The sequence below is a fragment of the Protobothrops mucrosquamatus genome, unplaced genomic scaffold (genome assembly GCF_001527695.2).
Source record: "Protobothrops mucrosquamatus isolate PMUCROS unplaced genomic scaffold, P.Mucros_1.0 scaffold_19, whole genome shotgun sequence".
NCBI classification, from domain to species: Eukaryota; Metazoa; Chordata; class Lepidosauria; order Squamata; family Viperidae; genus Protobothrops; species Protobothrops mucrosquamatus.
The window spans coordinates 2,168,674-2,194,492 of NW_015386095.1; the positions used below are offsets into that span (position 1 = coordinate 2,168,674).

General features: G+C 34.3%; 1 protein-coding gene across 1 annotated transcript in view; it reads left to right on the plus strand.

Annotated features, from left to right (window-relative positions):
• Nucleotides 1–914: 914 nt before the first annotated feature.
• The window catches only part of CCDC73 (coiled-coil domain containing 73), a 45,691-nt gene continuing 20,786 nt past the window's right edge, over nucleotides 915–25,819 (plus strand). Inside the window, exons 1-3 of the mRNA XM_015830187.1 lie at nucleotides 915–1,046; nucleotides 9,590–9,661; nucleotides 10,452–10,523. Coding sequence (XP_015685673.1) covers nucleotides 915–1,046; nucleotides 9,590–9,661; nucleotides 10,452–10,523 — 276 coding nt within the window. The remainder of the gene's footprint in view (nucleotides 1,047–9,589; nucleotides 9,662–10,451; nucleotides 10,524–25,819) is intronic.

A 25,819-nucleotide genomic window follows, 5' to 3' on the forward strand; every position in this document is an offset into this window, starting at 1 on the left:
TCAGAAGTTGTGGGTGCTCCATCACTGGAGGTTGTTAAGAAGAGATTTGTCTGAAATGGTATAGGGTCTCCTGCTTGAGAAAGGGGTTGGACTAGAAGACCTCCAAAGTCCCTTCCAACTCTGTTATTCTGTTAAATATTCTGTTCTGTTAAAATCTGAGACATGAAAACAACTTCTAAATATATGTGCTTGAGGTCTCATTAATTTGACATCTATGATGATGAAGACTGAACTGTTTCGTGTATGCAGGATCCAATCTTGAGTCGATCACCAGGGCTAATGGTTTATTCTTCCGAGCTTTTGGGCTCATGCTGGAGTTCATTCTCAGGGAACTTCTCTCTCTCCAGAATGTGTCTGGAATCTTGTGCTCAGTGCTCTAGAAAGTTCAGGGCATTGTATCATCTGCCAAACAAGAAAGAAGACCTTAATACAGTATTTAGCACTTGTTGATGAAATACTTGGTATAGTCATGGTGTTGGGTTTGGAGACTGGCAAGTTGGTCTTCAAATTAGAGGCACATTTGCCTCAAACTCAGTTTTTACTGTAGGTTGGTGTATATTTGTTATGATCTACATACTTCATTGTCACCCAGGATCTGTTTCTACTTTTGTTTCACATATATTTCACTCAAATATATGGTTTTTTTCTGGCTCTGGCCACTTTTATATGAGAAGCCTCAATATGTAAAGACAAATGTACTCTTTGATCTGAATAACAAGCATAAACCTGGGCACATTAGTTAATGTCATTCAAAGTTTGAAATCAAGGGAACAGCAAGAGCTTCCCTTTTTCTCTGCCTTTATTCTTTCTGCACCAACTAATCCAGGAGTGGGGGACTTGGTCAAACATTGTCTCTAATAATATTAATATTACATTAAGTAATAAAAAACTTCTTTTTAGATTCCATAGGTTAAATGGATGAAGATTTAGATAAAGAAATAGCAGCGTATTCCTTACAAAACTCCTCAGAAGCATTGCTTTCTATTCAGTTACTAGATTTTAAAACAACATTTCTGGAGGCAGTAGAAGAGCTGCGTATGAGAAGGGTAGGTGCACTTATTATTTATGTTTAGTTTTTGAATTATTTTCAAGTGTTGATGCAGTAAAATCAAGAAAATGAAATAAGATCTATTAAAACAAGCTAAAATAACTCAGTTCCTAACCATCTCAAACTTTTGGAAACCCAAATCAAACAAAGTGGTCACTGGCAGAAAGGTGTTTCCAGTTCTCTTCTATGTTCTTCATATTCAGACATGGTATATAGTACTACAATAGGAGTTTCAAGCTTAAGTTGTTGCAAGTGCCACATGAGAACTAGATTATCAGCCAGGAGGGTCTATGACAATTTGCCACAGCCAACTTGCCATGGATAATTCACCACAGGACAATTCGCTGTGGGACAAGAATTACACTAATATCAAAGAAATGGTGGAATAAAATCATTAAAGAAAGAATGCAAAAAGAGGGACATAATGAAATGTGAATGATAATAATTAAAATATTTTTTATTTATTTTAAATAATTGAATTGTTAAATTGTCCTGCAGCGAGTTATCCCATGGTGAGTTGTTCTGCAGCAAGTTGGCCATAGCGAGTTGGCTGCAGCAAGGTGGCTGTGGCAAGTTGTCCCATTCCATAGCCAGAAGGCTACCACACTACAGATTTTCTCATATATAGAAACTAAAATTTGTAATAATAAAGAAAATGAACAGTATTAATGTATGCTGTTAAATGTAAATTTATTCAGCTAAAAATTGTATTAGATAATATAACTAGCTTTCATGTGGCACTTATAATAATTTAAAGTTAAAATTCCTATTGCAGTAACTGTATACCATGCCTGATTAAGAAGAACATAGAAAAGGCATTGAAATACTTTGTAACTTCTCTCTGAACAAGGAGAGAACTTGAGATCATTCACAAATGCTCCAGACAGTTGCTCTCCATGAGAAGACTACAAGACATTGGTCTTTAGAGCTCTGGGAGATGAAGGAATAGCTATCTTGCTCAAATCGTTGTCAGTGTTTTTAAATTCATGTATTTCCTTTTCTAATCATTTCCCAAAAAATGCTCGTTAATTGCTTTTCAGCTATTAGGAACCTTTGAATCAACATGTTTTATAGTACCAGGTGAGTTTCCTTCAATCCTTAATGAAATAAGTTTTAAATAAAAATTAAGGACTTAATTGTCTATGAAGTTTTTCTGTCATCCAGGTCATGGTTGTGCAAATGGCAATTTATTTGTTTTTGCTTGAATATATTTCACTTTAAGCAGAACTTAAAATTGATTAATTGATTAATTAATTTTTTCCCTGGGATATACAGCAAAAGGGTGATGAAACCTTTAAATTTAGAAGGTTACAAGCAGGGTCCAGATAAATTTGAAATAATATTTTTGAATGAATTATAAGACTCCTTCCTAAGTTAAAATGCTTTTGTTCTAAATTGTTTAAAAAATATGATACTGTAAGACTGGGGTGTCAAACTGCCGGCCCGCAAGGCGGATGCATCATAGCGAAACCATGCCCACCCCATTACTGGCAATGGCAAAAAAGTCACGATACATCGTGACATGTCACGTGACTTTGCGAGTTTGACACCCCTGCTGTAAGACTTTAAAAATTATACCTAGAGGGAGTTAGAAAGAACTAAACATTACAATTAAAGAAGAGAGATGCTCAAATTTGACTTACTAATATAGAATGAAGCAAAATATTTCAACATTGGACATATTGAAGGATATTTTTGAACAATGGGTCCAGAAGTTAATTTCAAGAATGTCTGCCTTTATAGATAGACTGTTTTAAAAGATGCTACAGAAGATGAACAAGTATTACCTGACATGATTGAGACTGATTCAAAAGCGGATTTAAAAATTAGGCTACAAGAGTGTCATGGCAAAAGTTCTTATACTGGACATACCAAAGTAACTGATTGATGTCTTATTAATTAAAAGGATATGCAAATAATAAACCAAGAGTGTGATCTGAATAATTTTCCCATATTGGATTTACCAAAGAGCTTTGGTAAATTGAAGCTTTGAAAAATTTTGTGAGAAGGGATAAAGAAAAAGAAAAAAAGAAAAAAGAAATTAAAATCTAGGGCATTATTACAAGGGACTAAAGATCAAGATTGTTAGAAGTAAAAGGAGAGAATATAATTTTGTTTTACTTGATCAATATTAAAATAGATATGTTGTTATCTCTGATAATCATTAGTGGACTTTTGCAGACATTAGAACATAAATTATGAGGTCTTATGGAATTGTTTATAGATAAGAGATGGGGTATGAGAAGAAAAGATTTATTTTACTTTAGAGGTGATAAGTTACTAAAATAACTTATTGGGATAAAGGGAGAAGTAATTTTTCTTTACATGTTTCTTTTTCTTTACTATATTCTTATTTTCTCTTTCTTTTCTCTTTTTTCTTTCTCTTTTTTTCTTTTCTTTTCTGTATCTTCTATTCTTAGTTAATTATAATCTTGTAATTATAATCTTTAAGTAATTACTTTATTAAAAAAGGATAACAATGACTTTTTCACTATCACTCTGGCTTCTTATCTGGCAGTCTTTCATTAAACTATTATTTAGTTTAATGTCTTGAGTTAAAACCAATCTCAATTTATTTGCTGTTGTTCATCAGTCAGCCTTGACCTCAACATGGATTTGTTAATTTTCATAGATGAGAAAAACTGTTGACATATATACTGGCCTTCAAAAATTGCTAATATTCTTGTAGAGCTACTGAATAACTTACAGAATCTGTCTCAGGAAAGAAACTGGTAGAAACTTGGAATTATGACATTTATGCACTTTTGCTTCAGATTGATGTCACAGTGAAGCTCCACTAAATCAATCTGCATTTCTTCTACCACATTGCTGATTTTTCAATGTTTCTATATAAAAAAACCCATAAATGAACTGCACATGATTCATTTCCTGTGCACATATGTAAATGTTACCATTTTAACATACAAAACATTCTGTATTTGTAGGCTAATATAGGGCTTTTTAGTGAAAATGTACTGTATGTACTGAAATCCTTTTAAGAAAAATATTTGGATGCCATCTAATATTGTTTGAATTATAGGTAGTCATCGTTAACATCATTTAATAATTATTCTCAGTTACAAATTGATATTCAATATCCAATACAGCTCCTAGGCCTTGAAAAAAGGGCAGAATATATTTCTTGCACAGAAATATGTCTTCTTATAATTTTTTTGAACTTGTTGCAATTTTTTCTTTTTTTCTTTTTGATTAAAGTCCATTTACATTTCAACTGACTATTTTAATTACTAGGCCTCCATGTAGACAAAATATTTCTGAAGGTCAGTTTCCCAATTATAGAACCAGTATGTGTTATAATAATCTTATGGAATATCAAATCCATAAAAAGACAATATTTAAATGGTGAATATAATTTAAGTTGAAAGAAATAAAACTAAATACAAAAAGTAAAACAAAAAAAGGAAGCATCCATCTCAACTGGGCTAATGGTACAAAGAAAATAGGAAAAGAAAAGAAACCCCTTCCACGTTTAATCTCCAGCTTTATTTAAGTTACTGCTAAGCCTCACTTACCTCACTTTGACCCTAGGAATAGAGATAGAGGCAAGTAGCTTGGAAGAAAGAAAGAAAGGAAGAAAGAAAGAAAGAAAGAAAGAAAGAAAGAAAGAAAGAGAAAGAAAGAAAGAAAGAAAGAAAAAGAGAGAGATTGAAAGAAAGAAAGAAAGAAAGAAAGAAAGAAAGAAAGAAAGAAAGAAAGAAAAGACAGGGAGGGAGGAAGAAAGAGTGAAAAAGAAAAAGAAAGTAATAAAGAAAAAAAGAGGGAAGGAAGGAAGGAAGGAAGGAAGGAAGGAAGGAAGGAAGGAAGGAAGGAAGGACAGGGGAACTGTTATTCATCAGATAACCATAGACCTTGTAAGCATTCCACAGTGCCAGGTGGACTTGTAAATGTTTTGATTTGAGAGAGAGAGAGAGAGAGAGAGAGAGAGAGAGAGAGAGAGAGAGAGAGAGAATTGCTAAGCGTAAATCAAGTACTGTAAAATAATATCTTGATAAATCATAATATCCATGCTAATTTAATTCAACAACTTGGCATAAAAGTTGTAAAAGATGACCTATAGTAGTAGACTTCAGAAATGTAACAATTAAAGGGGAATTGCATCTTGCTCTGTTTATGTACTATTATCTTAATTTTAAAATCAGCCAACAAGGAGATTTGCTGAATCTATTGGTCCTTATAATTTAACAAAGTCTTCTGCTGGTCAACATCCAAAGATAAATTATTTCTAGTGAGTTGCCCATGAAGTTTAAGTAGTTTGTAGATTTGTAAATAATTTATCATGAGATTAAGCCACTTCCTAATTATGAGTTAATAAGAAATAATAATTCTCTCCAATGCTTCCAAATGATCAAATTAAATTAAATTAATCAAATTGAAAAGCCTAAGCTTTCATGATTTTCAGATATCCATGAAATCTAACCAGTAGATTATATTAGAAGTATCTCCCACCTCCAATCTTTGCAATCTTTGCAATGCATTATTTGCCCTTGTATGGTAGCCTCTGGGTGCAATGCCCAGTTGTAGATCTCAGAAGCTGCTTCCATAATGTAATCTATCTGCGGACTCAGGGCGGCTGACAATCAATTAAAAACACCACTAACAATCACAAGTTAAAATTAATTAAAATGAAATATTTAAATTGTCTAATTAAAAAGTAATTAAAAACCCCTCTAAAAAAACCCCTCTTAAAAATTATCCTAGGCCAGTCCCGCTTGTTGGAACAGCCATGTCTTGAGGGCGCGGCGGAAGGAAGGGAGATCAGGGATCTGGGACTAGAGACCCCCGTCGAGTAAGGTCTCCCACCCTCGAGGGTGTCTCTTCCGGGAGGGGGAACCCCAGCGGTCGGCCGTGACAGACCGGCTGCCGTGGGACAGGAGACCCACCCTGTGGGAGCGTACTGGCCGATGGGAGGTAATCTGTGGCAGAAGGCGGTCTCGAAGGTATCCTGGTCCGCTGCCATGGAGCGAAGGTATCCTGGTCCGCTGCCATGGCAACTGACTGGGTAGATAAATCCCCTTATAAATAAATAACTAATTTGAAGATGCCCATCCTTTCATTTTCTAAGCTTCGGTCTAGGTATTGTTGGGCATAGTCATTGTGCATGAGGTTCATGCTTTGCATTGTGGCATGTTGTCTTGCCATTCTTGCTGTAATTAAAATAGTCTTTTAAGAAAATCAGGTAGGACAGGAAGACTGGTAGGCACCTAGTAAAGTATTACCAGAAGTGTTACAACTTGAGGATTTACTGCCTAGGGTACTGCAAAAGTGCACAAAAATCATGGGCTAACCCGAATATTTCTTTCTCCTTATTGTAGTGACACTGCTCCCCTTTAGCATTTCTCAGAGCAAAAGCACTTATTAAATTATTTGCTACAATGATGCCAATAAAACATCAAATATAAGTAATGTGTAGAAAATCAGATTCACTAACTGCGTTAATCACTGACCACATCTATTGTTTAATATTTTGTTTCTTTTTCACCCTGTACTGGTTGGTATACATGGACCAAAGAAGGAACCTACTTTTCTTCTCTTAAGACATACTATAGTGGGTGTTAAAGTTTGAAATTTTCACTAAATTTGAACAAGTGTTACTTGAGTAACTATTTTATGTAGGGCACCTTAAACAGACTATGAATCTATAAGTCTTGAAACTGTTCAGTTGGGTAACAAAAAGAAATAGATATAGCAATTTTGTAGGAGGTGTATTATGATTTTGAAAAAGATAGTAAAAGTACCTAGTTTAGGCTGCTTGGATATGAGCCAGCTGTACAGTATTCCTAAATCTGTTCAGGGTCAAAAAATCAGGGGGTTTGGACAATACACTGCCTTTCTTGTAAAACTACAGCCTGAAGCAAGCATTTTACAAAAGGCTTGACACTTTCTAAAGGTTATAGAGAGTAAATAAACCATCAAATGACTCCTCTTTTATTGTTATGGTGGTGTTTTGGAAAAAAACACTTAAATCCTTGTAGTCCTAAGGCAGCTAATAAAACAGCAACACTTGTAAAGATTTTATACTGCTTGTTATCTTCTTAAAATGATATACATTTTTCTCCTATATAGAAGAATTTTTTCTTGTTAAAGAGCAACAAAACTGTTTGTTTCAAGGCAAATGAAATACATAGTGTTGTATTTACAATAAAAACAAGCAAGCAGGGAAACAAATAATATTGGTGATTTTAAAGAAGACTTTAACTTTTACTTCAAGATTAGTTTTTTTAATTTAGCTTTTTGAGATATCTTTTATGTAATTACTGAATTTTTTTCTCTCTGATAAGACAATATTTACTTCCCTTTCATTTGCTATTTTAAAGCTCCAAGATTCCAATTTCCTTTACTGAAACAAGTTTAATCCAAATATATAGATAATTGTAAAAAAAATGATGATTGTCAATTTCGATTCAAATATCTGATTATTAACAGTTTAATGATATACATTTAATTTTATTGTACTGATTTATGGTGCTGTGGAAAAGATCAGCTTGTAATAATTTATAGCTTCTAATGCCTGATGCATATTTAAATTCCAGAAAAAAATGTTTAGTTTAAGCTATAGAGAAAGGTCAAAACACGTGTAGATAAGGACAACACCATGCAAGAAATTGTGTGGAATTTCTGGAATCCGTAGGACAGCTTGGAAGGAGCTTTGAATATTTTGTATTTTTATGAATTAACAGTGTTGGAGTTCTGGTTGAGATTAAACAGTGTTTATTATTGGCTGAGATGCGATGTAATTTAAACCACTGCACCACTTCTTTGTTTTGCTTTGGGTTTTTTAGATGGTTTGGCTTCATTCCACCTCCCATCCAGATTTGAGTTTCAATTCCTTTAAGTGAAATGTTGGTTTGATGGTTCGTTAGTTCCCCCAATGGAATTGTGGGAGAAATTGACAAAGGTTTCTACCTTCGATCTTCTGTTCATCAGGAGACTGACATACATGCAAAGTATCAGACTACTCCTGCAGTTTCCAAATATTTAAAATGTCCCAAAGCACCTCTGTGAGTTTTGTGTGTGTATATAGCACAGTGATGGCGAACCTTTTAGAGACCGAGTGCCCAAACTGCAACCCAAAACCCACTTATGCATCGTCGGGTGCTGGGTGGGTGTGACCCATTGGCTGGGTGTGGCCCATTGGGTGGGCGTGGCTGCGGTGGTAACAGCAGAATGGGTGGGACTAAAAAGTTCAATCAATCAATTCCAACTTTGCAAGATCTTTTTTTTCCCGCGAGAAGTTGAAATTGACTGATTGATTGAACCTTTTTTTTTTTTGCACACAGCGGCGGAAGCCTAAAGCAAAAAGGTTTTATAAAACCCAGATGAAGGCCTAGGACTGGGGCGACAGCGCGGGTGCCCACAGAGAGCACTCTGAGTGCCACCTCTGGCACCCGTGCCATAGGTTCGCCACCACTGATATAGCACATGAAACTCACAGAGGTGCTTTGGGTCATTTTAAATATTTGAAAGAAACAGAACAGTACTTGTCAGATAGTATATGAATTATTAGACTAGTAGCCACAATGCAGATTCCTGCATTTTTGTTATGGCATATAAAAACTAGATCTGGGAAAGACTCTCTTATATTAGTTTCTGTTAGTTTTTAATCTTTCTTTAAACATTTTTAATACAATTATATTACAAAAGAAAGACTTTTTTAAAAGAGACAATGCCAGACCAGCTTCCTGTGTTCTTACTGAAGCATTGGTGGGAATGTTTGTCAGTTGATAAAAAAATGTGAACATTTCAGGACTTGTGGGTAGATTTATCAGATCCACGAGAAGCAGTCTTATTTAAGAGCTCATCTATGGGCATAGCAAATAGGCAGGCTGAAGACGAATAGATATTGAAAACCCATGGACTTTTCTTTAAAAAGTTCACTTATTTGTAATATTGAGGGTTAACGTTTGCAAGGATGTTATTTCAAAGAGCTACAGTGAATTAAAAATAAAGTTGCCCTTCCACCATTGAAGATGTGACAGAAAGAAAACAAAATTTTGCTTTCAGACTATGGAACAGGCTGACTATATAAATCTCATATGAACTACACCTTTTGTCTTGCTGTGGGAAGAGCTTGATGTATACATTTCATATATATTATCCCCTTTGTCCTCCTAAGATTGTCCTGAATAAAGAAATACTGTGAAAATGCATGCAGGATCTAAAAAAGAACTTCATGGACTAGTAATCTCCCTCCATTCCATGTCCTACAAAGATTAGGTGAACAGGTTTCCATAAGTTCATTTGCAGATGTTATGTTGAGTGGAAGATGTCAAACCCAGCCATAGACTGTTTTAATCAAAAAATTTCACCATGGTCTGAAATATATTCTCATTTGCATAAATAAAACTTTTATGATTTTTAGGATGATAGAATAAGAAAATGCACTGACATAAATAAATAATTTTCAGTGTAAATTGCTAAATCAATTTCAATCATGTTATTAATCCTTTTTTACAATATTTTAATAATAAAGCTTATCAGGAATATATTACAACAATGATTTTGTTTTAATTTTGAAATTAGGATTCGGAAAATCTTTATGAGGAACAAATTAGCAGACATGTTGCGGAAAAACAGGACCTTGTATGGCAGAAGGTTAGTGACTTTGTCGTAATTTTTGGTATTATCACTGAAGTTTAAGAATAAAGGAAAACTGATACCTGAATCTTTTAATATACTTCCACTAAAGACTCAATGTTAGGGTTAAATTTAGTGGATATAATAATCAACTGAATTCTAAAGCTGTTACATGTGTTTAAAACTTTACTTTTAGAATCTGGCAAAACTAAACCTGAAGAAACTGTATTCCAATGCCTTTTTTTTTTTTTTACTTTCATCTAATCCAGAAAATTCTGAATATAGTCCAAAAATCAAGATTGCTACTACTTTTAATAATCTAATTACTTTGCAAGACAAAACATATATAGGAACTGAAAAGAAAAAATATAAATTGTTTCATACTTATTGGAAGATTATCGTATTATACTGTTGCTTCTCTTTCATTTATAGAAAATACATGCCTGTTTTGCCACACAAATAAACCTATCCCTTTGCACCTTGATTTGAAAGTAATTGTTATTTTTTATCTTGTACGACATACTTAAGCCATTATTTATTGTCTTTTTTAATCATCATTATCAACTAAGATTAAATTGTATGAAAATTAAACAATGTATTAGTGATATGGTGATAGTGATAGGTTAATGTTTTTACTCTTTTTATATTGGATTTTTTATTTTTTGTAAGCTGCATAGAATCACCAAAAGTGAGTGGGCAGCCATATAAATTCTCTGAATAAATAAATATCATAATTGATGAAACTTTTAAAAAATGCACTCAAAGGTCAGCTTCATATATCAGATTTTAAATTATTGTCAACAAATAGGAAGCTGTTCAGCATGAGAAAGAAGCATTAAAGAAGCAGCATGCAGAAGCCATTACAACTTTAAAAAAACAAGTAAGATACTTTTTCCTCAACAATAATTATTATACTTCTGAACAGATTAATTTTAGCCTTATGTGGAAAGTAATATTGCCATATGAATTCACAAGATTTTGGCTACAATCCACAGTTTCCTGGGAATGAATTATATTGAACTCAGTTGGAAAGAAAGCAAAAAGCTAGTATTTGCAAGATCAAATGTCAGCTTCTGTCTGGAGTAGCTTGTTTTATATAAATTAAATGTCAGCTTGTATACTCTCATCCATAGCAAAGAAACCCTTCAGTAACCAATCAAGAGTTATATTTTATATTAATAATATTTCAGCCCAAATCATCTTTATGTATATAAGGTAAGATGAACGGGCAATAAATTTTACAAATGAATAAATATGTTGAAAAGTGTAGGGAATGGAGTTTCATAGGTTAATGGCAATGTGGTAAAACAGATGCTCCTAGTATCAATACTTAAGACCATTCCATTAGGAAGGATATATTGCTTCCTGTGCTCGACTCATATTAGGCGATTGAAGAAACTTGTAGTTGATTTCATGCTCAATAATATCAAAAGTTACTAAGAGATCCAGAAGAGCTTACAGCATACCCTTCTCCCATTTGTTCCCCAATATAAGTCATACATCAGGTCGATCAGGATCATATCCATCTTACAATCAAGCTTAAATTGTGATCAGAATGTATCTAAATAGTTAAGACTATCCAATATTACTTGGAATTAAAAGACTATCTCAGACTCTAACACCTTGTCCAAGGAACGTAGGTTTGAGACTAAATAGTAATTATCCAGTGGTGTGTGACCAAATTTGTCTTCTTCAACTGATGCTTCATCATTGCCACCTTTGGAGGACTTTCACTATAAAGGAGAGATCTCAAAGATATAGAGACCCAATCAAATTCTAACTGCTGCAAAAGCTAGGATGAACAATGATCTAAAGAGCAAGAAACAAGGCTCACTTCTCCAAGCAGTTTGTTAATGTTGTCAGATTACAACAATTGTCTATAACAGCGGTTCTCAACCTATGGGTCGCGACCCCATTTGGGGTCGATCGACCATTTCACGGGGTCGCCAAGCAAGGCTGTCCGCCATTTTTTTCCCCTTTTCCGGTGGGTGCCTTACCTCCCTTGAGCTGGGCCAGCTGGTGGTCAGCCTGCTCCGTCTCTGCCGCTTGCCAGCTACGCCTCGACCGGCGCAGGGGGCGGAACCACACATGCGCGGCACTCCCGGGCAGGGAAAGTCCTCGACTTACGACCGGTTGGGTAGTCCTCGACTTACGACCGGTTTAGTCCTCGGCTTACGACCGGTTTAGTCCTCGTCTTACGACCGGTTGGGGTCGCGGCATTAAAAAGGTTGAGAACCACTGGTCTATAACAACATAAGAAGATAACAAGATCCCGTAATACTTGACCAAGAGATTACATTAGCAAAACACTCAGTAAATGGGTCATAGTAAGCCTCTGAGGATTTCAGGAGTCATGTTTTAGAGAAAGCTTCTATTCATTCAGAAGTACATTGCTGGACATACTGAGCAGATTCAATGTACCATGACTTTAAAAATTCCCCTCAATATTTTTGAAAACATTACTGTAATTTTTATTTTATTGTTTATCATTACAGTAATGTATTAAAATAAAGTTAAGTATACACACAGAGTGGAGATCTCACACATTAGGATCAGAACAGTCTATAACTTTCCAATATATCACAAACAAATGTAAATATGGACAATCTCTACATATTAAGCCCTGCCTCAGAGAATATCCCAGGGGCACTGTGTGTGTCCTAATAACACACAATATATGCTGCCTTTAAGTTGTTTTATTGTGTTAGTGAGGATAATTAGCATGGTTTACATTCTTCATCTGCCACAAGGAGATACATCAATGATTACTCTGAAAATTCTGAATTGAGTCCAGCAGCAGGGAGTTTAAGCCGTGCACAGTAAAAATGAGCACAAAACTACTAGGCTTGAATACAGTGTACATTGATCACAAAATACGGTTCAGACATTTTTCAGGTAATCAGAAAATTGTCTAATTTGCTTTGGAGAAGTTCAGAAACCCTTTATTCCAAGGGGGGAATACTACTACTACTACTACTACTACTACTACTACTACTACTACTACTACTACTACTACTACTAATAATAATAATAATAATAATAAAGTTGGAAGGGACCTTGGAGGTCATCTAGTCCAACCCCCTGCTCAGGCAGGTAACCCTATACCATTTCAGACAAATGGCTGTCTAGTCTCTTCTTAAAAACTTCCAGTGTTGGAGCATTCACCGCTTCTGGAGGCAGGTTGTTCCACTGGTTAATTGTTCTCACTGTCAGGAAGTTTCTCCTTAGTTCTAGATTGCTTCTCTCCTTGATTAGTTTCCATCCGTTGCTTCTTATCCTGCCTTCAGGCGCTTTGGAGAATATCTTGACTCCCTCTTCTTTGTGGCAACCTCTGAGATATTGGAACACTACTATCATGTCCCCCCTCGTCCTTCTCTTCATTAAACTAGACATACCCAATTCCAGCAACCGTTCCTTATATGTTTTAGCCTCCAGTCCCCTAATCATCTTTGTTGCTCTTCTCTGTACTCTTTCTAGAGTCTCAACATCTTTTTTACATCGTGGTGACCAAAACTGGATGCAGTATTCCAAGTGTGGCCTTACCACAGCATTGTAAAGTGGTATTAATACTTCACGTGATCTTGATTCTATCCCTCTGTTAATGCAGCCTAGCACTGTGTTGGCTTTTTTGGCAGCTGCAGCACACTGCTGGCTCATATTTAATTGATTGTCCACCAGGACTCCAAGATCCCTCTCACAGTTACTACTATTGAGCAAGGTACCACCTATGCTATACCTGTACATTTGGTTTTTCTTGCCTAAATGTAGATCCTTACTTTTTTCACCATTGAATTTCATTTTGTTAGATAGCGCCCAGTGTTCAAGTCTGTCCAGATCCTCCTGTATCTTAAGCCTATCTTCTGGAGTGTTGGCTATTCCTGCCAGCTTGGTGTTGTCTGCAAATTTGATGAGTTCCCCATCTATCCCCTCGTCCAAATTGTTGATATAGATATTGAAGAGCACTGGGCCCAGAACAGAGCCCTGGGGCACCCCACTACACACTTCCCTCCATGTAGATGCGGTTCCATTGAGGACCACACGCTGAGTACGGCTGGTCAGCCAGCTATGGATCCATCTGGTGGTGGTGCTTTCTACCCCACATTTTTCTATCTTGTCAAGTAGTAGGTTGTGATGTACTTTATCAAATGCCTTACTGAAGTCCAAGTAAATTATATCCACAGCATTCCTCTCATCCACTAATTTTGTCACTTGGTCAAAGAATGCAATAAGATTTGTCTGGCATGATCTATTTTTGACAAACCCATGTTGGCTTTTAGTAATAGATAGGGGCTAAATCCAAATCTCTAGCTAGCAAACCAAATCTTTACATGCCCCATTGTCTCCCTCTCACTAAATATCAGCAAACAATTATAACATGATTTGGTGGATCTGAATGTTGACATGGTGGCGTCCAATCTGTTAATGAGGTTTAGTAAGTTTTTTCCTCCCCTGAAAAAAGCAGTATATATAATTTTAGGAGATTCTTAAAAAAGATGATTTATGACATACAATTTAACTGTCATGAAATTAAAATAAAGCATGTGGATATTAATAATTTAAAAATTATGCTGGTCTATTATTGTAATAAAGATTTAGTTTAAAATCTTCAAAATTTCAAGACAGAATCTTTAAATTTGAAAGGGGAAATTGCTTTTTTTTTTCTTCCTGTAGGAAGTTCAAAGAAAACAAAGTTGTTAACTTCTAGTTAATGAAAAGCAGACTTTTCAGTTTTATAATCAAATGGCACCAATGTCACAGAAAATACAACTGGGGAGATGTTGTAGTAAAGATGTAGTAAAGGCAGAACCACTTTAAATCTACAATTTTCTAAATAAGATCTTACAGATCCACAAAACATTGTTTTAACATTCCTGCTAAGGGGAAAGGATTAAACAGAAAGAACTGAATATTGGAATAGTCCTATAATATATTGCTTTAGCATCTGTTGTCCCAAATATGTCCCAAATAATCTGATAAAATTATTAATTGTAATTGGAAGCTTGTTTTATTAGATGCAAAACTATTTCCTGTCACTCTTTCTATTCCATTTCCTTGAGAACCATTTGAAGTCCTATGGGAGAAGGGCGGTATACAAATTAAATTAACATTAACATTAACATAACATAAACTGTTGGACTTGTGTGGAGACTGGGATCCTAATTTACCCTCAGCCATAGAAGCCCACATACGAGGAGGAAGTATTATGTATACTCCTCTGAGCTCCTGTTGCAAAAAAGTAGGATATAAATGTAGTTAATAGACATATATAATTTTTTACAAGTAGTAAAGTTTTGCATTCTTCCACAGATAACCAATTTTAAAATAACAAAATTTATTCATATCTGATACAGCTATTGAGGGTTTTTTTTCTTGCAGAGTTTTCAATGAGGTGTCTGCTCCCATTTGGGAAAGCAAGTTTCTTTGCAGTGCAAATTAATGCATTTTTCTGGAAGCTTACAGTGTAATATTTTATTATTAACTAAATAAAAATGATTTGGCTGGTTTGGCTAAAATGTTGAATATTGTTTCAACATACTGTTTATTTTTCTTCTTGACACAAGTTTCAAGCAAAAATGATCCCTATGGAAGAAGAAAAGGTAATATGAACACTTGTATAATTCAGTACTTGTTCAATTAATCAGTTAGTGGTTGAGTATTTAAGGGCTTTGTATGGAAAATACAAATTATTGGGGCAATAATTTCCTTACATATTAAGACAGAATCTGTGAAGTATTTTATAACAATTTCAAATAAAATAATATAGAGCGAGATATATTTTTCAGTCAGTATCATTCTCAGCATCCTTGGAATTTCTAGCCTTTAAATCAGCACAACAGGAAATCCCATTCAGTAACACAAAGAAACATAGGCACCTGTAGTGGGCTACAATGATAGAAAAATGACACATGTGACATCACAATACAAATTCTGTTTTTACATATTTGTGTAGTATGTAAGTTACAGAGTTTACATTATGACGTCCTTTTGCATATTTAATTAGTTATCCCATATTGGATTCCTTGGAGTTAGCCTTTCTCAATTATGTGGGTGGTCACAAAATCAACGTGCACATATATATTCAGTCTATTATTATTTATCCATAATGATAGAAATATTTTAGAAGAGTTGTTCAAGAAGTGTATGACATAAGAAATGTTTCTTTGAAGGGAAAACACCTGCTTGCTGTAGAATCAAAAGAAAGAGAAGTGGAAGGATTGAAAGAAACATTTAAAAACTTACAGGTACATTAACATTGAATTATTTATTTAAGTCCTGTCTTTATAGATACAACAGTGAAGACCATTCATGATGGGTGAAGTAAATAATCTGATTTTATCAATTAAATGAAAAATAATATAATGTGAATCTCCATTCTTTTCCCATTCAGCCCATTAGTAGATTTAGTTTTTATTTACATGTTTTTCTGTATTAGACTGAAAAGATTTGTTCTGTAAAGGGATGAGGAGAACAACATACCGGTATTTATTCAAAGAAAAAATAAGAAATCCTCTTCGCATTGTCAATCACTACAAAATGTTTGAGTGTAATTTTTGTTATGTCATAACTTTCATGGAGATTTTAATTTTGACTTCTTCTGCTACGGTCAACTTCTATAAACTGCAACAAATGTATATACTGTAATTGATTAGAATGAGAGATAGTAACCCTATAGTCCTCCCCAAAACAGATACAATGTACACAAATACATATAATAAATGCAGAAATATCTAACAGTAAATGTGTTAACATATATTTTACAGATTTTGAAAATGTAATCATGGTTTATTGTGGCTGTAAATTTTCTGTCAACATTGAAAAGCAGGAGATTCTTCTGATTTCTAATATCAGAGATTTTATTTTTTTCACACTGGGGGATATGATATTGCTATTTCTTTCAAGAACAATTTATCACTAAATGAACATTCTTCAAGAGAGTGTTCTAATGGGTCAAATCTAAAAAGTGCTTACCTCTTGAAATTTGATTTTTTCTCACTTCTTTGAAGAATCATAGGATCCCATCTATTCTCCACCATCAAGTTGGAAAGGGTGATGTTTTGTGATATATCCATGTCACACTAGAGCTTGTTCTAATAAACTTTGAACGTAACACAATTCTTTCTTTTCTCAAAGAAAGCAAAGTTCATACACATGACTTGGTCAGAATCAGGCACGCAACTTCTTCTGTCATGAGTGATACATAGCACATGGTTTCCTGTACATTGTTGGCTCAATTTATCACAGTATGACGGATTTCTTTTTGAACTGTAGGTATATTTTGATCTACACTGGTGGTAATGAACACAGTAAAAAAAATAGTTGGTTTTTTTTTTTTTTTGCTTGTTTACTCTTTACAGTGAAGCAATTGACAAAGTCCAGGTCTTCACTCAGTGTCAGGTTTTCTCCTAGATCTTCCTCCCAGAGACTATATCTCCCTTCAACTGTCATACTAGCTGTTATATTTTCCTTCCCCGTTCACTCCAATTCCCTCTCCTACTTCTGGGCTAACGAGACAGAGAGAGAGAGAAAGAGACAGAGAGAGAGAGAGAGAGAGAGAGAGAGAGAGAGAGAGAGAGAGAGAGAGAGAGAGAGAGAGAGAGTGAGTGAGATGGGCTGAATTTACTGCAGTGTGCTCAACACAATTTGACTTTCTTCTGGATCTGTTTAGCTAAACACCCACTGCTTCTCCACTGGAGAAATAACTCTCAGAGCTCTGCCCTCCAGACCAGGGCTTTGCCACTGACCGCTGATCTCCTCCTTCCCTTCTTGGGTCTTGGGTGGAGCTCTAACCCTTATGGTCTTCTCATCCTTTCTTCTAAGGAAGCCGCCCCTGGACTTTTCTTCACCCTTCTTGACCAGAAACTGACAACTGCTCTGCACACTTAACTTTTCTCTCCAGCCACTTTGTTCACTCCATGCATAGACTTTTTCTCTCTTCTCCTTTTCTTTCTAATTTTTATCTAGACTGGCAGCAACTGAGTAGATGGATGTCATGCCAGAATTCTAGTTCTTAACAACCATCTATCAGGTTGGACCAATGGGACGTCTGTCTCAGAATCTTCCCACACCACCCCTGGCAATGAGCCAAGTCAGCCCATCAGTTTTTGTGATGGTAGAGCTATTTTTCAAGGCTAAAACTGAGCTGTTTTCTCCTTTTATTCCCCAACTATGCTAACTCACACCAGCAGAACAATAGCCATGCCAAGTCCATATGCCACAGGATACATGTAGTGTAGAGGATATATGTATGATCAAGTAGTTCTGCCTAGACTATAAGAACCATGTAGCTAAAGAAGCCTCAGTTAATTTCAGTGCATCAATAAGATCTTTCTATCTTTTGTCTTTTCACTATTTTTTACATTTGAGAAAGAATACAAATCTGTACAACAGTAAATTGAAGACAAAATATATATAGTGTACATTAAAGCACTTGATTCATATTTGGGAAAGCCAGAAGTACAACTTGAGATTTCTAATGGTCTTCATAGAAGCAAGGTATTTCCTGTGGTGGAAAGTTTCCCAGTCTGAAGCTCTGACAGCAGAACATCTCCAAGAATCTCTAAATACCAAAACATATTAACTGATTCTGAATGGACAAAGGCAATGTCTTCAATTTAGAAATATTTCTATAGGTTGTGATCATGTTTGGACTCCTTTCAACTGAATCATAAACCTGATTGATGTGACAAATGTAAAAACTTTTTCAAGCCAGATAAAATAAAGCATAGATTCTTCTCATAGTCCCAGATCATATTCCTCTGAGATTTACAGATTTGGTGAGATTAAAACATGGAGTTTCTTTTAGGAGTCTATTATGGGAAAGGGAATCTTCAACTCCCTCTACCTAAATTGCTTAGAATACAGATTATTGTGATCATTTTAAAAAGCTAATCAAACTAGTAAGAGAAAAAGCTGATGGCTAATTTATTGTGACTGATAAAAGTTAAAATTAAATCAAACTATGATGGAAGCTTTAGGAAATATTATATTTATTTCATGCCCTACCCTATTTCCTGTGAAATCGTGTGTTTTATTCATGAGATGGAGCTCACAAATCCATGTAATACTTAGAGAGACTTCAGTCTTCAAATTTTGAGAACTCCTAGCTTAGAGATAGAGTTACAAAAATGAAGGGCTGTTTCTCAATAAGGCAGTGAGGTAGAACAGACATAATTTTAACAACCTTTAAGAAACAATACTATGGTGGACAAGATCTGCAACATTTCCATTTTAAGTACTATTTCCTCATTCATTCAAATAATGTTTTGGACCAATAAGAAATGATTCTGAAAACATGAAGATTGTGGATTCCTAACAACAGCAACAACAACAACCACCAAAAAAAGACTTACTTTTTTGTGGATTTTCAATCTTCTTGGTAAAATGAGAACGGTAGTTCTGTATACAGAATTTTAGATGTCATCTCTTATGGACTTATGTGGACATCTTGCTGTTTTTATTTTTGAAGTAGACATAGAAGGATTATTACAATTTGTGAATTGCAATATAATTTCAGCTGTATCTGGAACTTAATCCTGAAGTAAATAATTTTCTTCTTGCCAACAGAAATAAAACTTCACAGAGAGACTTTTCTTTACTCCCAAAACGTTCATGCTAGAATAATTAAATTTAGATTAAAGTGCCTACTTTGTAGAAATTATTACCTGGATGTTCTTCTTCTGTTTTAAGTTTAAGAAAAACAAAATATGTCAAGCTGAACAGTAAAAAGGAATTCTGAAACATCTTTTGGAACTATATGGAACCAGAGTAATTTTTAACTATTAAATATTTATACCCAAAGCCACACCCTGACATGAAAATAGGACATTTTACTAAAAACGTATCCTTTTTAAGCAATATTTATTTATGCCCTTTCTTTTTTACTCTGCCACAATGGGAAAATGTTATCTGTCATTAATTCTGTACTGATTACTGTTTTCCCATTAACTTTATAAATAGCTAGGTTATTTTGATGTCATTCTTTGTTTATTTAATAATCTAGTTAATGCTGAGATTATTGTAAAAGCAAATTCCTTCACATTGTTGACCTTCTGTGCAAAAGGCTGAAAGGATTTGTTATGCCCTGCTCAATTCATGACACAGCAGAAGTGATATATAGTGTACTTCATGGTTGGGTGAGCATGTTACATAGTTTTAAAGTAATAAATGCTCCCTTGCTTTTCTTAACTAAGATAAACTTTAAAAAAATCATCCAGTGATGGAATCTTATTTAAACTGATTATAACAAAGGCTTTGGAGTGAAAACTTCTAATGTTATTTCAGCCAGCTCAGTTGCACTAAAGTAGTTCACATATTCTATTATATTGAACAGTATCTGGATATCAGAAAACATACAGAATCACTTTTCTTAGCTGATCAGGAAAGTTATCAGGTTTCTTTTATTCAGAATAGAAGCACGTTCTTATGCACATCTGATAGCAGCAACTATAAGCAGATGATTTTACAAAAGCCATTGAGAACCTGCACGTTATTTTCCCATGTTACAACATAGATATTGGTATTAACTAAATCCCACCTACTAGCAAGGGAAGGAGCTGCTCCTCCAGTGCATGTTGTTCCCTTCTTACACTATTTGTTCTTCATTTCTAAGCATATGAACTAGAGAAATCTTATTTTTCAATTTAAGAATAAAAAATATTTGAAATATAGATTAATTATTATTTTATTGACAAACTGACATTTATTCAGGTGAACGGGTTTAGCTTTAGCTTTCTTTGAACATATTGTTTGTGGAGGTATTGGTTTGTAAAATTTCTGCTTATATAGCCGCTGCAAATCACAATATAGGGTTGATACCACTAACGGTGTGCCCTTTTTTAATGCAAAAATGGAAAAAGTTGGTCATCCATCTGTCCATCTCCTATCCTATCCTATCCTACCCTACCCTACCCTACCCTACTCTACTCTACCCTATCCTATCCATTTATTTTCCTATGATTCCAAGTTTGTAATTGGCACACTCCTGCTTTCTTCTTGTTTTAGATTGTTTATAGATACTTTAAGTTAACAAGAACTAGTTGTAATTCTGGTCCTGGAGAGACTTGTTTTGAAAATTCTACAAATCAAAAATTGTCTACTCATTCTTAATCATTATTCACTGTTGTGTAGCCAGATATTGTTGTCTTACCTTATGGCTGCTGAATTTGCTCAGAAGACTTGGCAAGAGATTGGTAAAAACTTTTCTGAATACCCAGATATAGTTAGAGAACAAATAATATGATCTGTGTTGTTGCCATGCTGGCTGGGACTGACAGAAATTTGAGTGCAGCAGTATCTGCAGTGCCATAAATTAATCTAGTATTTCAGTGTTATACAACTGAAAATGTCCAAGCAGATGTTTTTTCCAATCAAGAAAGTTAATGCATGGAAAACCATAAGATTCTTGAATGCAATTTTCATGTTTGATATTTTAAAAAACATTGCATAAATTATTTTTAGTTCATCAATATGCATAAAATATGAAAGGTGAGAAAAATTATTTATTTATTATATTTGTTTGCTGCCCATCTCGCTATGCTGACTTTTTAAACTTCTGAAAATTCTGTCATGTGTTCTGCATTTATGATGGACTTGTTTTGTCATTGATTATTTATTTTTTGAATCACAAAAGAGAAGACTCGGTTATACATAATAGCCTAAAAAAACCACCTTAAAATATTAAATTTGTAATCATTTCCTTAAAATAATATAATGACAAATAATTGTTAACTGATATTAAATGCATTAACATAATTAATTATACTAAAATATTGATAAAACTGTTTTTATTATAACAGATTTCAAAATACATGTTGCAAAAGAAGGTTAATGAAATGGTAAGTATTGCTTTAAGGAAAAAACAGAATATTAATCTCTTGTTCAATAAATAGAAATTCTATTTATATGAGATCATTATGCTCAAGGATAGGCATTATTTTGCAAGCATAACTCTTCCTCTGGTCATGAAAGCTGAATTGTATGCCAAACATTTTGCATTTTATGTGAAGTCATTCTAATTAAGAACTCTGGCAACATTTAGATTATAGATACATCACTGACATTGGTTGGTAGACAACTCAAGTAGCTTTTTATTGAATGCTAATATTTCTAAAATTATTTGATTTTTTTGTTCTTGTGAAATTCTCATTTGTGCATTCTCCTTTGCGCTCTTTCTTTGTAAAATAATTTATTTTTATTAGCAAAAGCTACATGAATTAAAGTGGCTCAGGTCTTCATGAATCTTATTTTCTATTTGTAAGATAGTATTTATGATTAAAATATGCATACGAGACTTGCATTTTATTTACATTGTGATTTTAAAAAAAGGGAATATAAAATACTATAGTGCTTTCTCTTCTTCCACTATTATGCAGGAAAATAAGAGTCTGGAGTGCCAGTCCACTCTGAATCATGTTTGAATTTAAAGAGAGCTTTTGAAACACTGCTAAGCTTGATTGACTAAAAGCTGTGAAAATTCTGCTGCTGCTCAACTGGAAAGAACAAAGATAATATTGTCAAACCATTATAAACTGTTATTTTAATTAAGAAGCTCAAAACTAGAGTCCAGTTTAGCCTTAAGTACCATGACATTTGTACAGAAAGTCATCTTCAACGCTACAGTGATTTTACACAAAATATGGTGAAATTGAATAATATGTCCTTTGACCTGAGAGATAAGGCTACAAGTTAAAGATCAAAGGCAATGTAAAATGTGTTTGTCCTAATTCACTTTTAAGTTAGATTCTTTAAGTTGTGTTCTATTATCCACACACATACACACAAAGATGTGGCTGTTATACATTTTAATTCTTAATTTTACAAATGACACTTTATTTTATCTTTACTTTTAATGTATCAGATATAAAGTGGATTTGGAAGTTATTTGATAATTTCTTAATATGTGAATAAAGATGTAATAATATATGAGAAAGAGGATAAAATCTGAAATTTACAAAATACATTTAGAATCATACAAGTGCTCTGGCTAGTGATGGTTTGAAATCATACTTTAATGATGAAGAGAATTTTCACTATGCTATTTGAATACCTATGGAAAACAAACCTGTTGGCAGGACACCGTTCTATACAATCAGATGTATAGTAAAGCATAAAGATGGCCTTTGGAGTATGGTAACAACTCCCTGTTTTTTGCTTTCCTGGTATAAAGAGCAAAAACACATTTCATGTGTGAAGACTTGTAAACACGAGAAATTTTATATTAAATGTTATATTTCTGGCTTTCCCTCCCAGTTTTTATAACTATATTATATATAATTTTTTTCATTACAATTGCCTATTAAAGTATAGAGAAATTAGACCACTTTTGTTGAAATTCCAATAAATTATTAATATCCATGAAAAAAATCTGAATTTCTTCTTCTCAACTATGGCAGGAAATATCTCATAAATGGCTACCATAAACATTTCATCTAATTTCAGTCAGAAGTAAAAACAAGCAGAGAACCTCTTAGTAAAACAGATTGCAATTGATCTTGCTACAAGAGTGGCCTAGTAAATTAATACTTACATGTAAATTTAATTAAATGTAAATTTATATGTAAAAGAGAAAATAAATATAAATTTAATGCTACAGCTTTCATATTTAATAAACATCAAGTTTGTTTCACAGGGTAATGCATTTAAAAATCCAAAGTGAGCTAAATACAACTAATAAATACAATTATACAAATTTAAGTTGTATTATTTTTTCACTTGCAGAGTACATGCAAGTGGATGCAACATTCCAGCCATGCCTATTCCTCATTTTGTTGTGCCTAGGGCAGGAACTGCTATTTTAAGCACAAGAACAAAAGATAAGCAAGAGTAGCTGAGAACCAGGGAAATAATAGAACAATATATGCAAGGAAATGTTTTTAAGGTTGTTTTGACTATATCTTTATTGAATAATTAACCTTACTATACTAATACAACCTAATTTCAGAAATAACATGTGAATTATTCTTAGGAAGCAAAATATATAATCCACTCTATGTGTAATCAGCAAATCCTTTCATGATGATAAGTCAAGAATGTAGGATTCTAATATCAGACGATGAAGAATTTCATGGCAAATGACATAATATGTTAAATGTACCTTTAGTACTACTAGCCGGTGATTGGAATACAGAATACAGAGTGTTGGAAAGTGGTTAGCTTTGTATACCAGAAATAATGTATTTTAAAAATGATATGGCGAGAGAAAGGCCTAAGTTACCTAAGGCTATCAACAACGAAGAGCCTGTATAGCAGAGGTCCCCAAGCAGAGGTCCCCAATCAGGGACAGGTTCCATGGAGAAAGGTTTTTCCGCAGACCGGAGAGTGTATGGTTTTGTGTGCTGCCTGCATCCCACAGATGGGGCTTTGCTTGTTTGTGCGGACCGGTTGCTGGCATGCTGCGGCCAAGTACTGGTCCACGTACCGGGGGTTGGGGACCCCCGCTGTATAGTATGCTTTTCCTCCATTATAGAAAGAGAAAGGAAGTCAGGTAAAATGCTCAGGTTGGAATTAGAAAAGAACGAGAACTGAATTGAGAAAAGAAAGAGCTGATCAAAGTGTTTAGAATATCAGTCAAGCCAATAGGAAGCATGTCACATAGAGATATATAAAGGGAATCTTTAGAAAAGGAAAGTGCAGAGTTCCCTTGCTATCCATCTCTACATCAGTTGAGTGAAGCGATTAATAAGTTTATTATTAGGTGTGGAAAGTTTGGGAATCAATGTAACTATGTAGGGCACATGGAATAAGAAATATGGACAGGAATTCTTTAATTGAGTAAACACAGTGATGCAGGATATAGGTTTGTTTTATTTCCAGCACCTGCTTTAAGTAACATAATAATATACATTATAAATGAATATTACAACATCAAAATCAAATTATGTACATAATGGGAATGAAAAGAGGGAGAAGCGTAATCCAGTCAGTCCTCTAAGTGCAATTTGTCGATAGACCATAAATTATTTGTATGGAAAATCTTAAATATAAAAATTGAAGAGACTAAATGTACTGGTAAGATTTGACTTGCAAGGTATAATGCCAGAATATAAGATATATCTACAGTATGTTATAGGTACAGATCGCTATTCTTAACTAACATTAAAAAAATCAAATAAAAATGCAAATGACATCAGAAAAATTGAATGACAGCATGTCTTAGATTTATGGGTGCTTTAATAGAACTCTGAAGGTAATTTTAAATGTTAAAGAAAACAGCAATTGTTACTGCTTTTACTTCTGATGGCTGCCTAAAGCATCTAAATACTGTTAGTATAGTACACTGGAATGATTTAGAAAATCTATTTGTATGGCATGAAATTTATATTTGAATCTGCTTATTGCCCTGATTGATTAGTATGTCTGGGAGAGAGGAGCATGGAGTATATTCATGCATCTCTCTGAGACTTTTATTATCATGAACAATTGTATCACTTTTGATCAAAGGAGTTCAATGTAAGTACAGGAAATATTGTTTTACAGAGGTACTGAAAAAAGTCAAAAGATAATGCTGGAGAATATCAGCATATTGTTATTAATATTGTGGTTTGATACACAGTCAGCTAGATGTTTACAGTTGGCATTTTTATCCACCTGCTGTGTCCTTCACAAGGATTGGAATAGGTAGATGTTGTTGTTTGATGGTAGTAAAAGTATCTTTTGCAATTGACAGATAGTGATTTTGTCAGTGCCCATGGTATTCAAGTGGTGCTCCATGTATATTTTTAGAATTAGAATAGAATAGAGCTGGAAGGGACCTTGGAGGTCTTCTAGTCCAGCCCCCTGCTCAAGCAGGAGAACCTATACCATCTTAGACAAGTGACTGTCCAGTCTCTTCCTAAAAACCTCTATTGATGGAGCACCCATCAAACTATTCCACTGGTTAATTGTCCTCACTGTTAGGAACTTTCTCCTTAATTCCAGTTGCTTCTCTCTTTGATCAGTTTCCAACCATTGTTTCTCATCCTTCCCTCTGGTGCTTTGGAGAATAATTTGACCCCCCTTCTTTGTGGCAGCCTCTCAAATACTGGAATACTGCTATCATGTCACCCCTATTTCTTCTTTTCTTTAGACTAGCTAAATCCAAATCCTGCAGCCATTCTTCATATGTTTTAGTCTCCAGGCCTTGGATCAACTTAGTTGCTTTTCTCTGAACTTTTTCCAAGGTCTCAACATCTTTTTTGT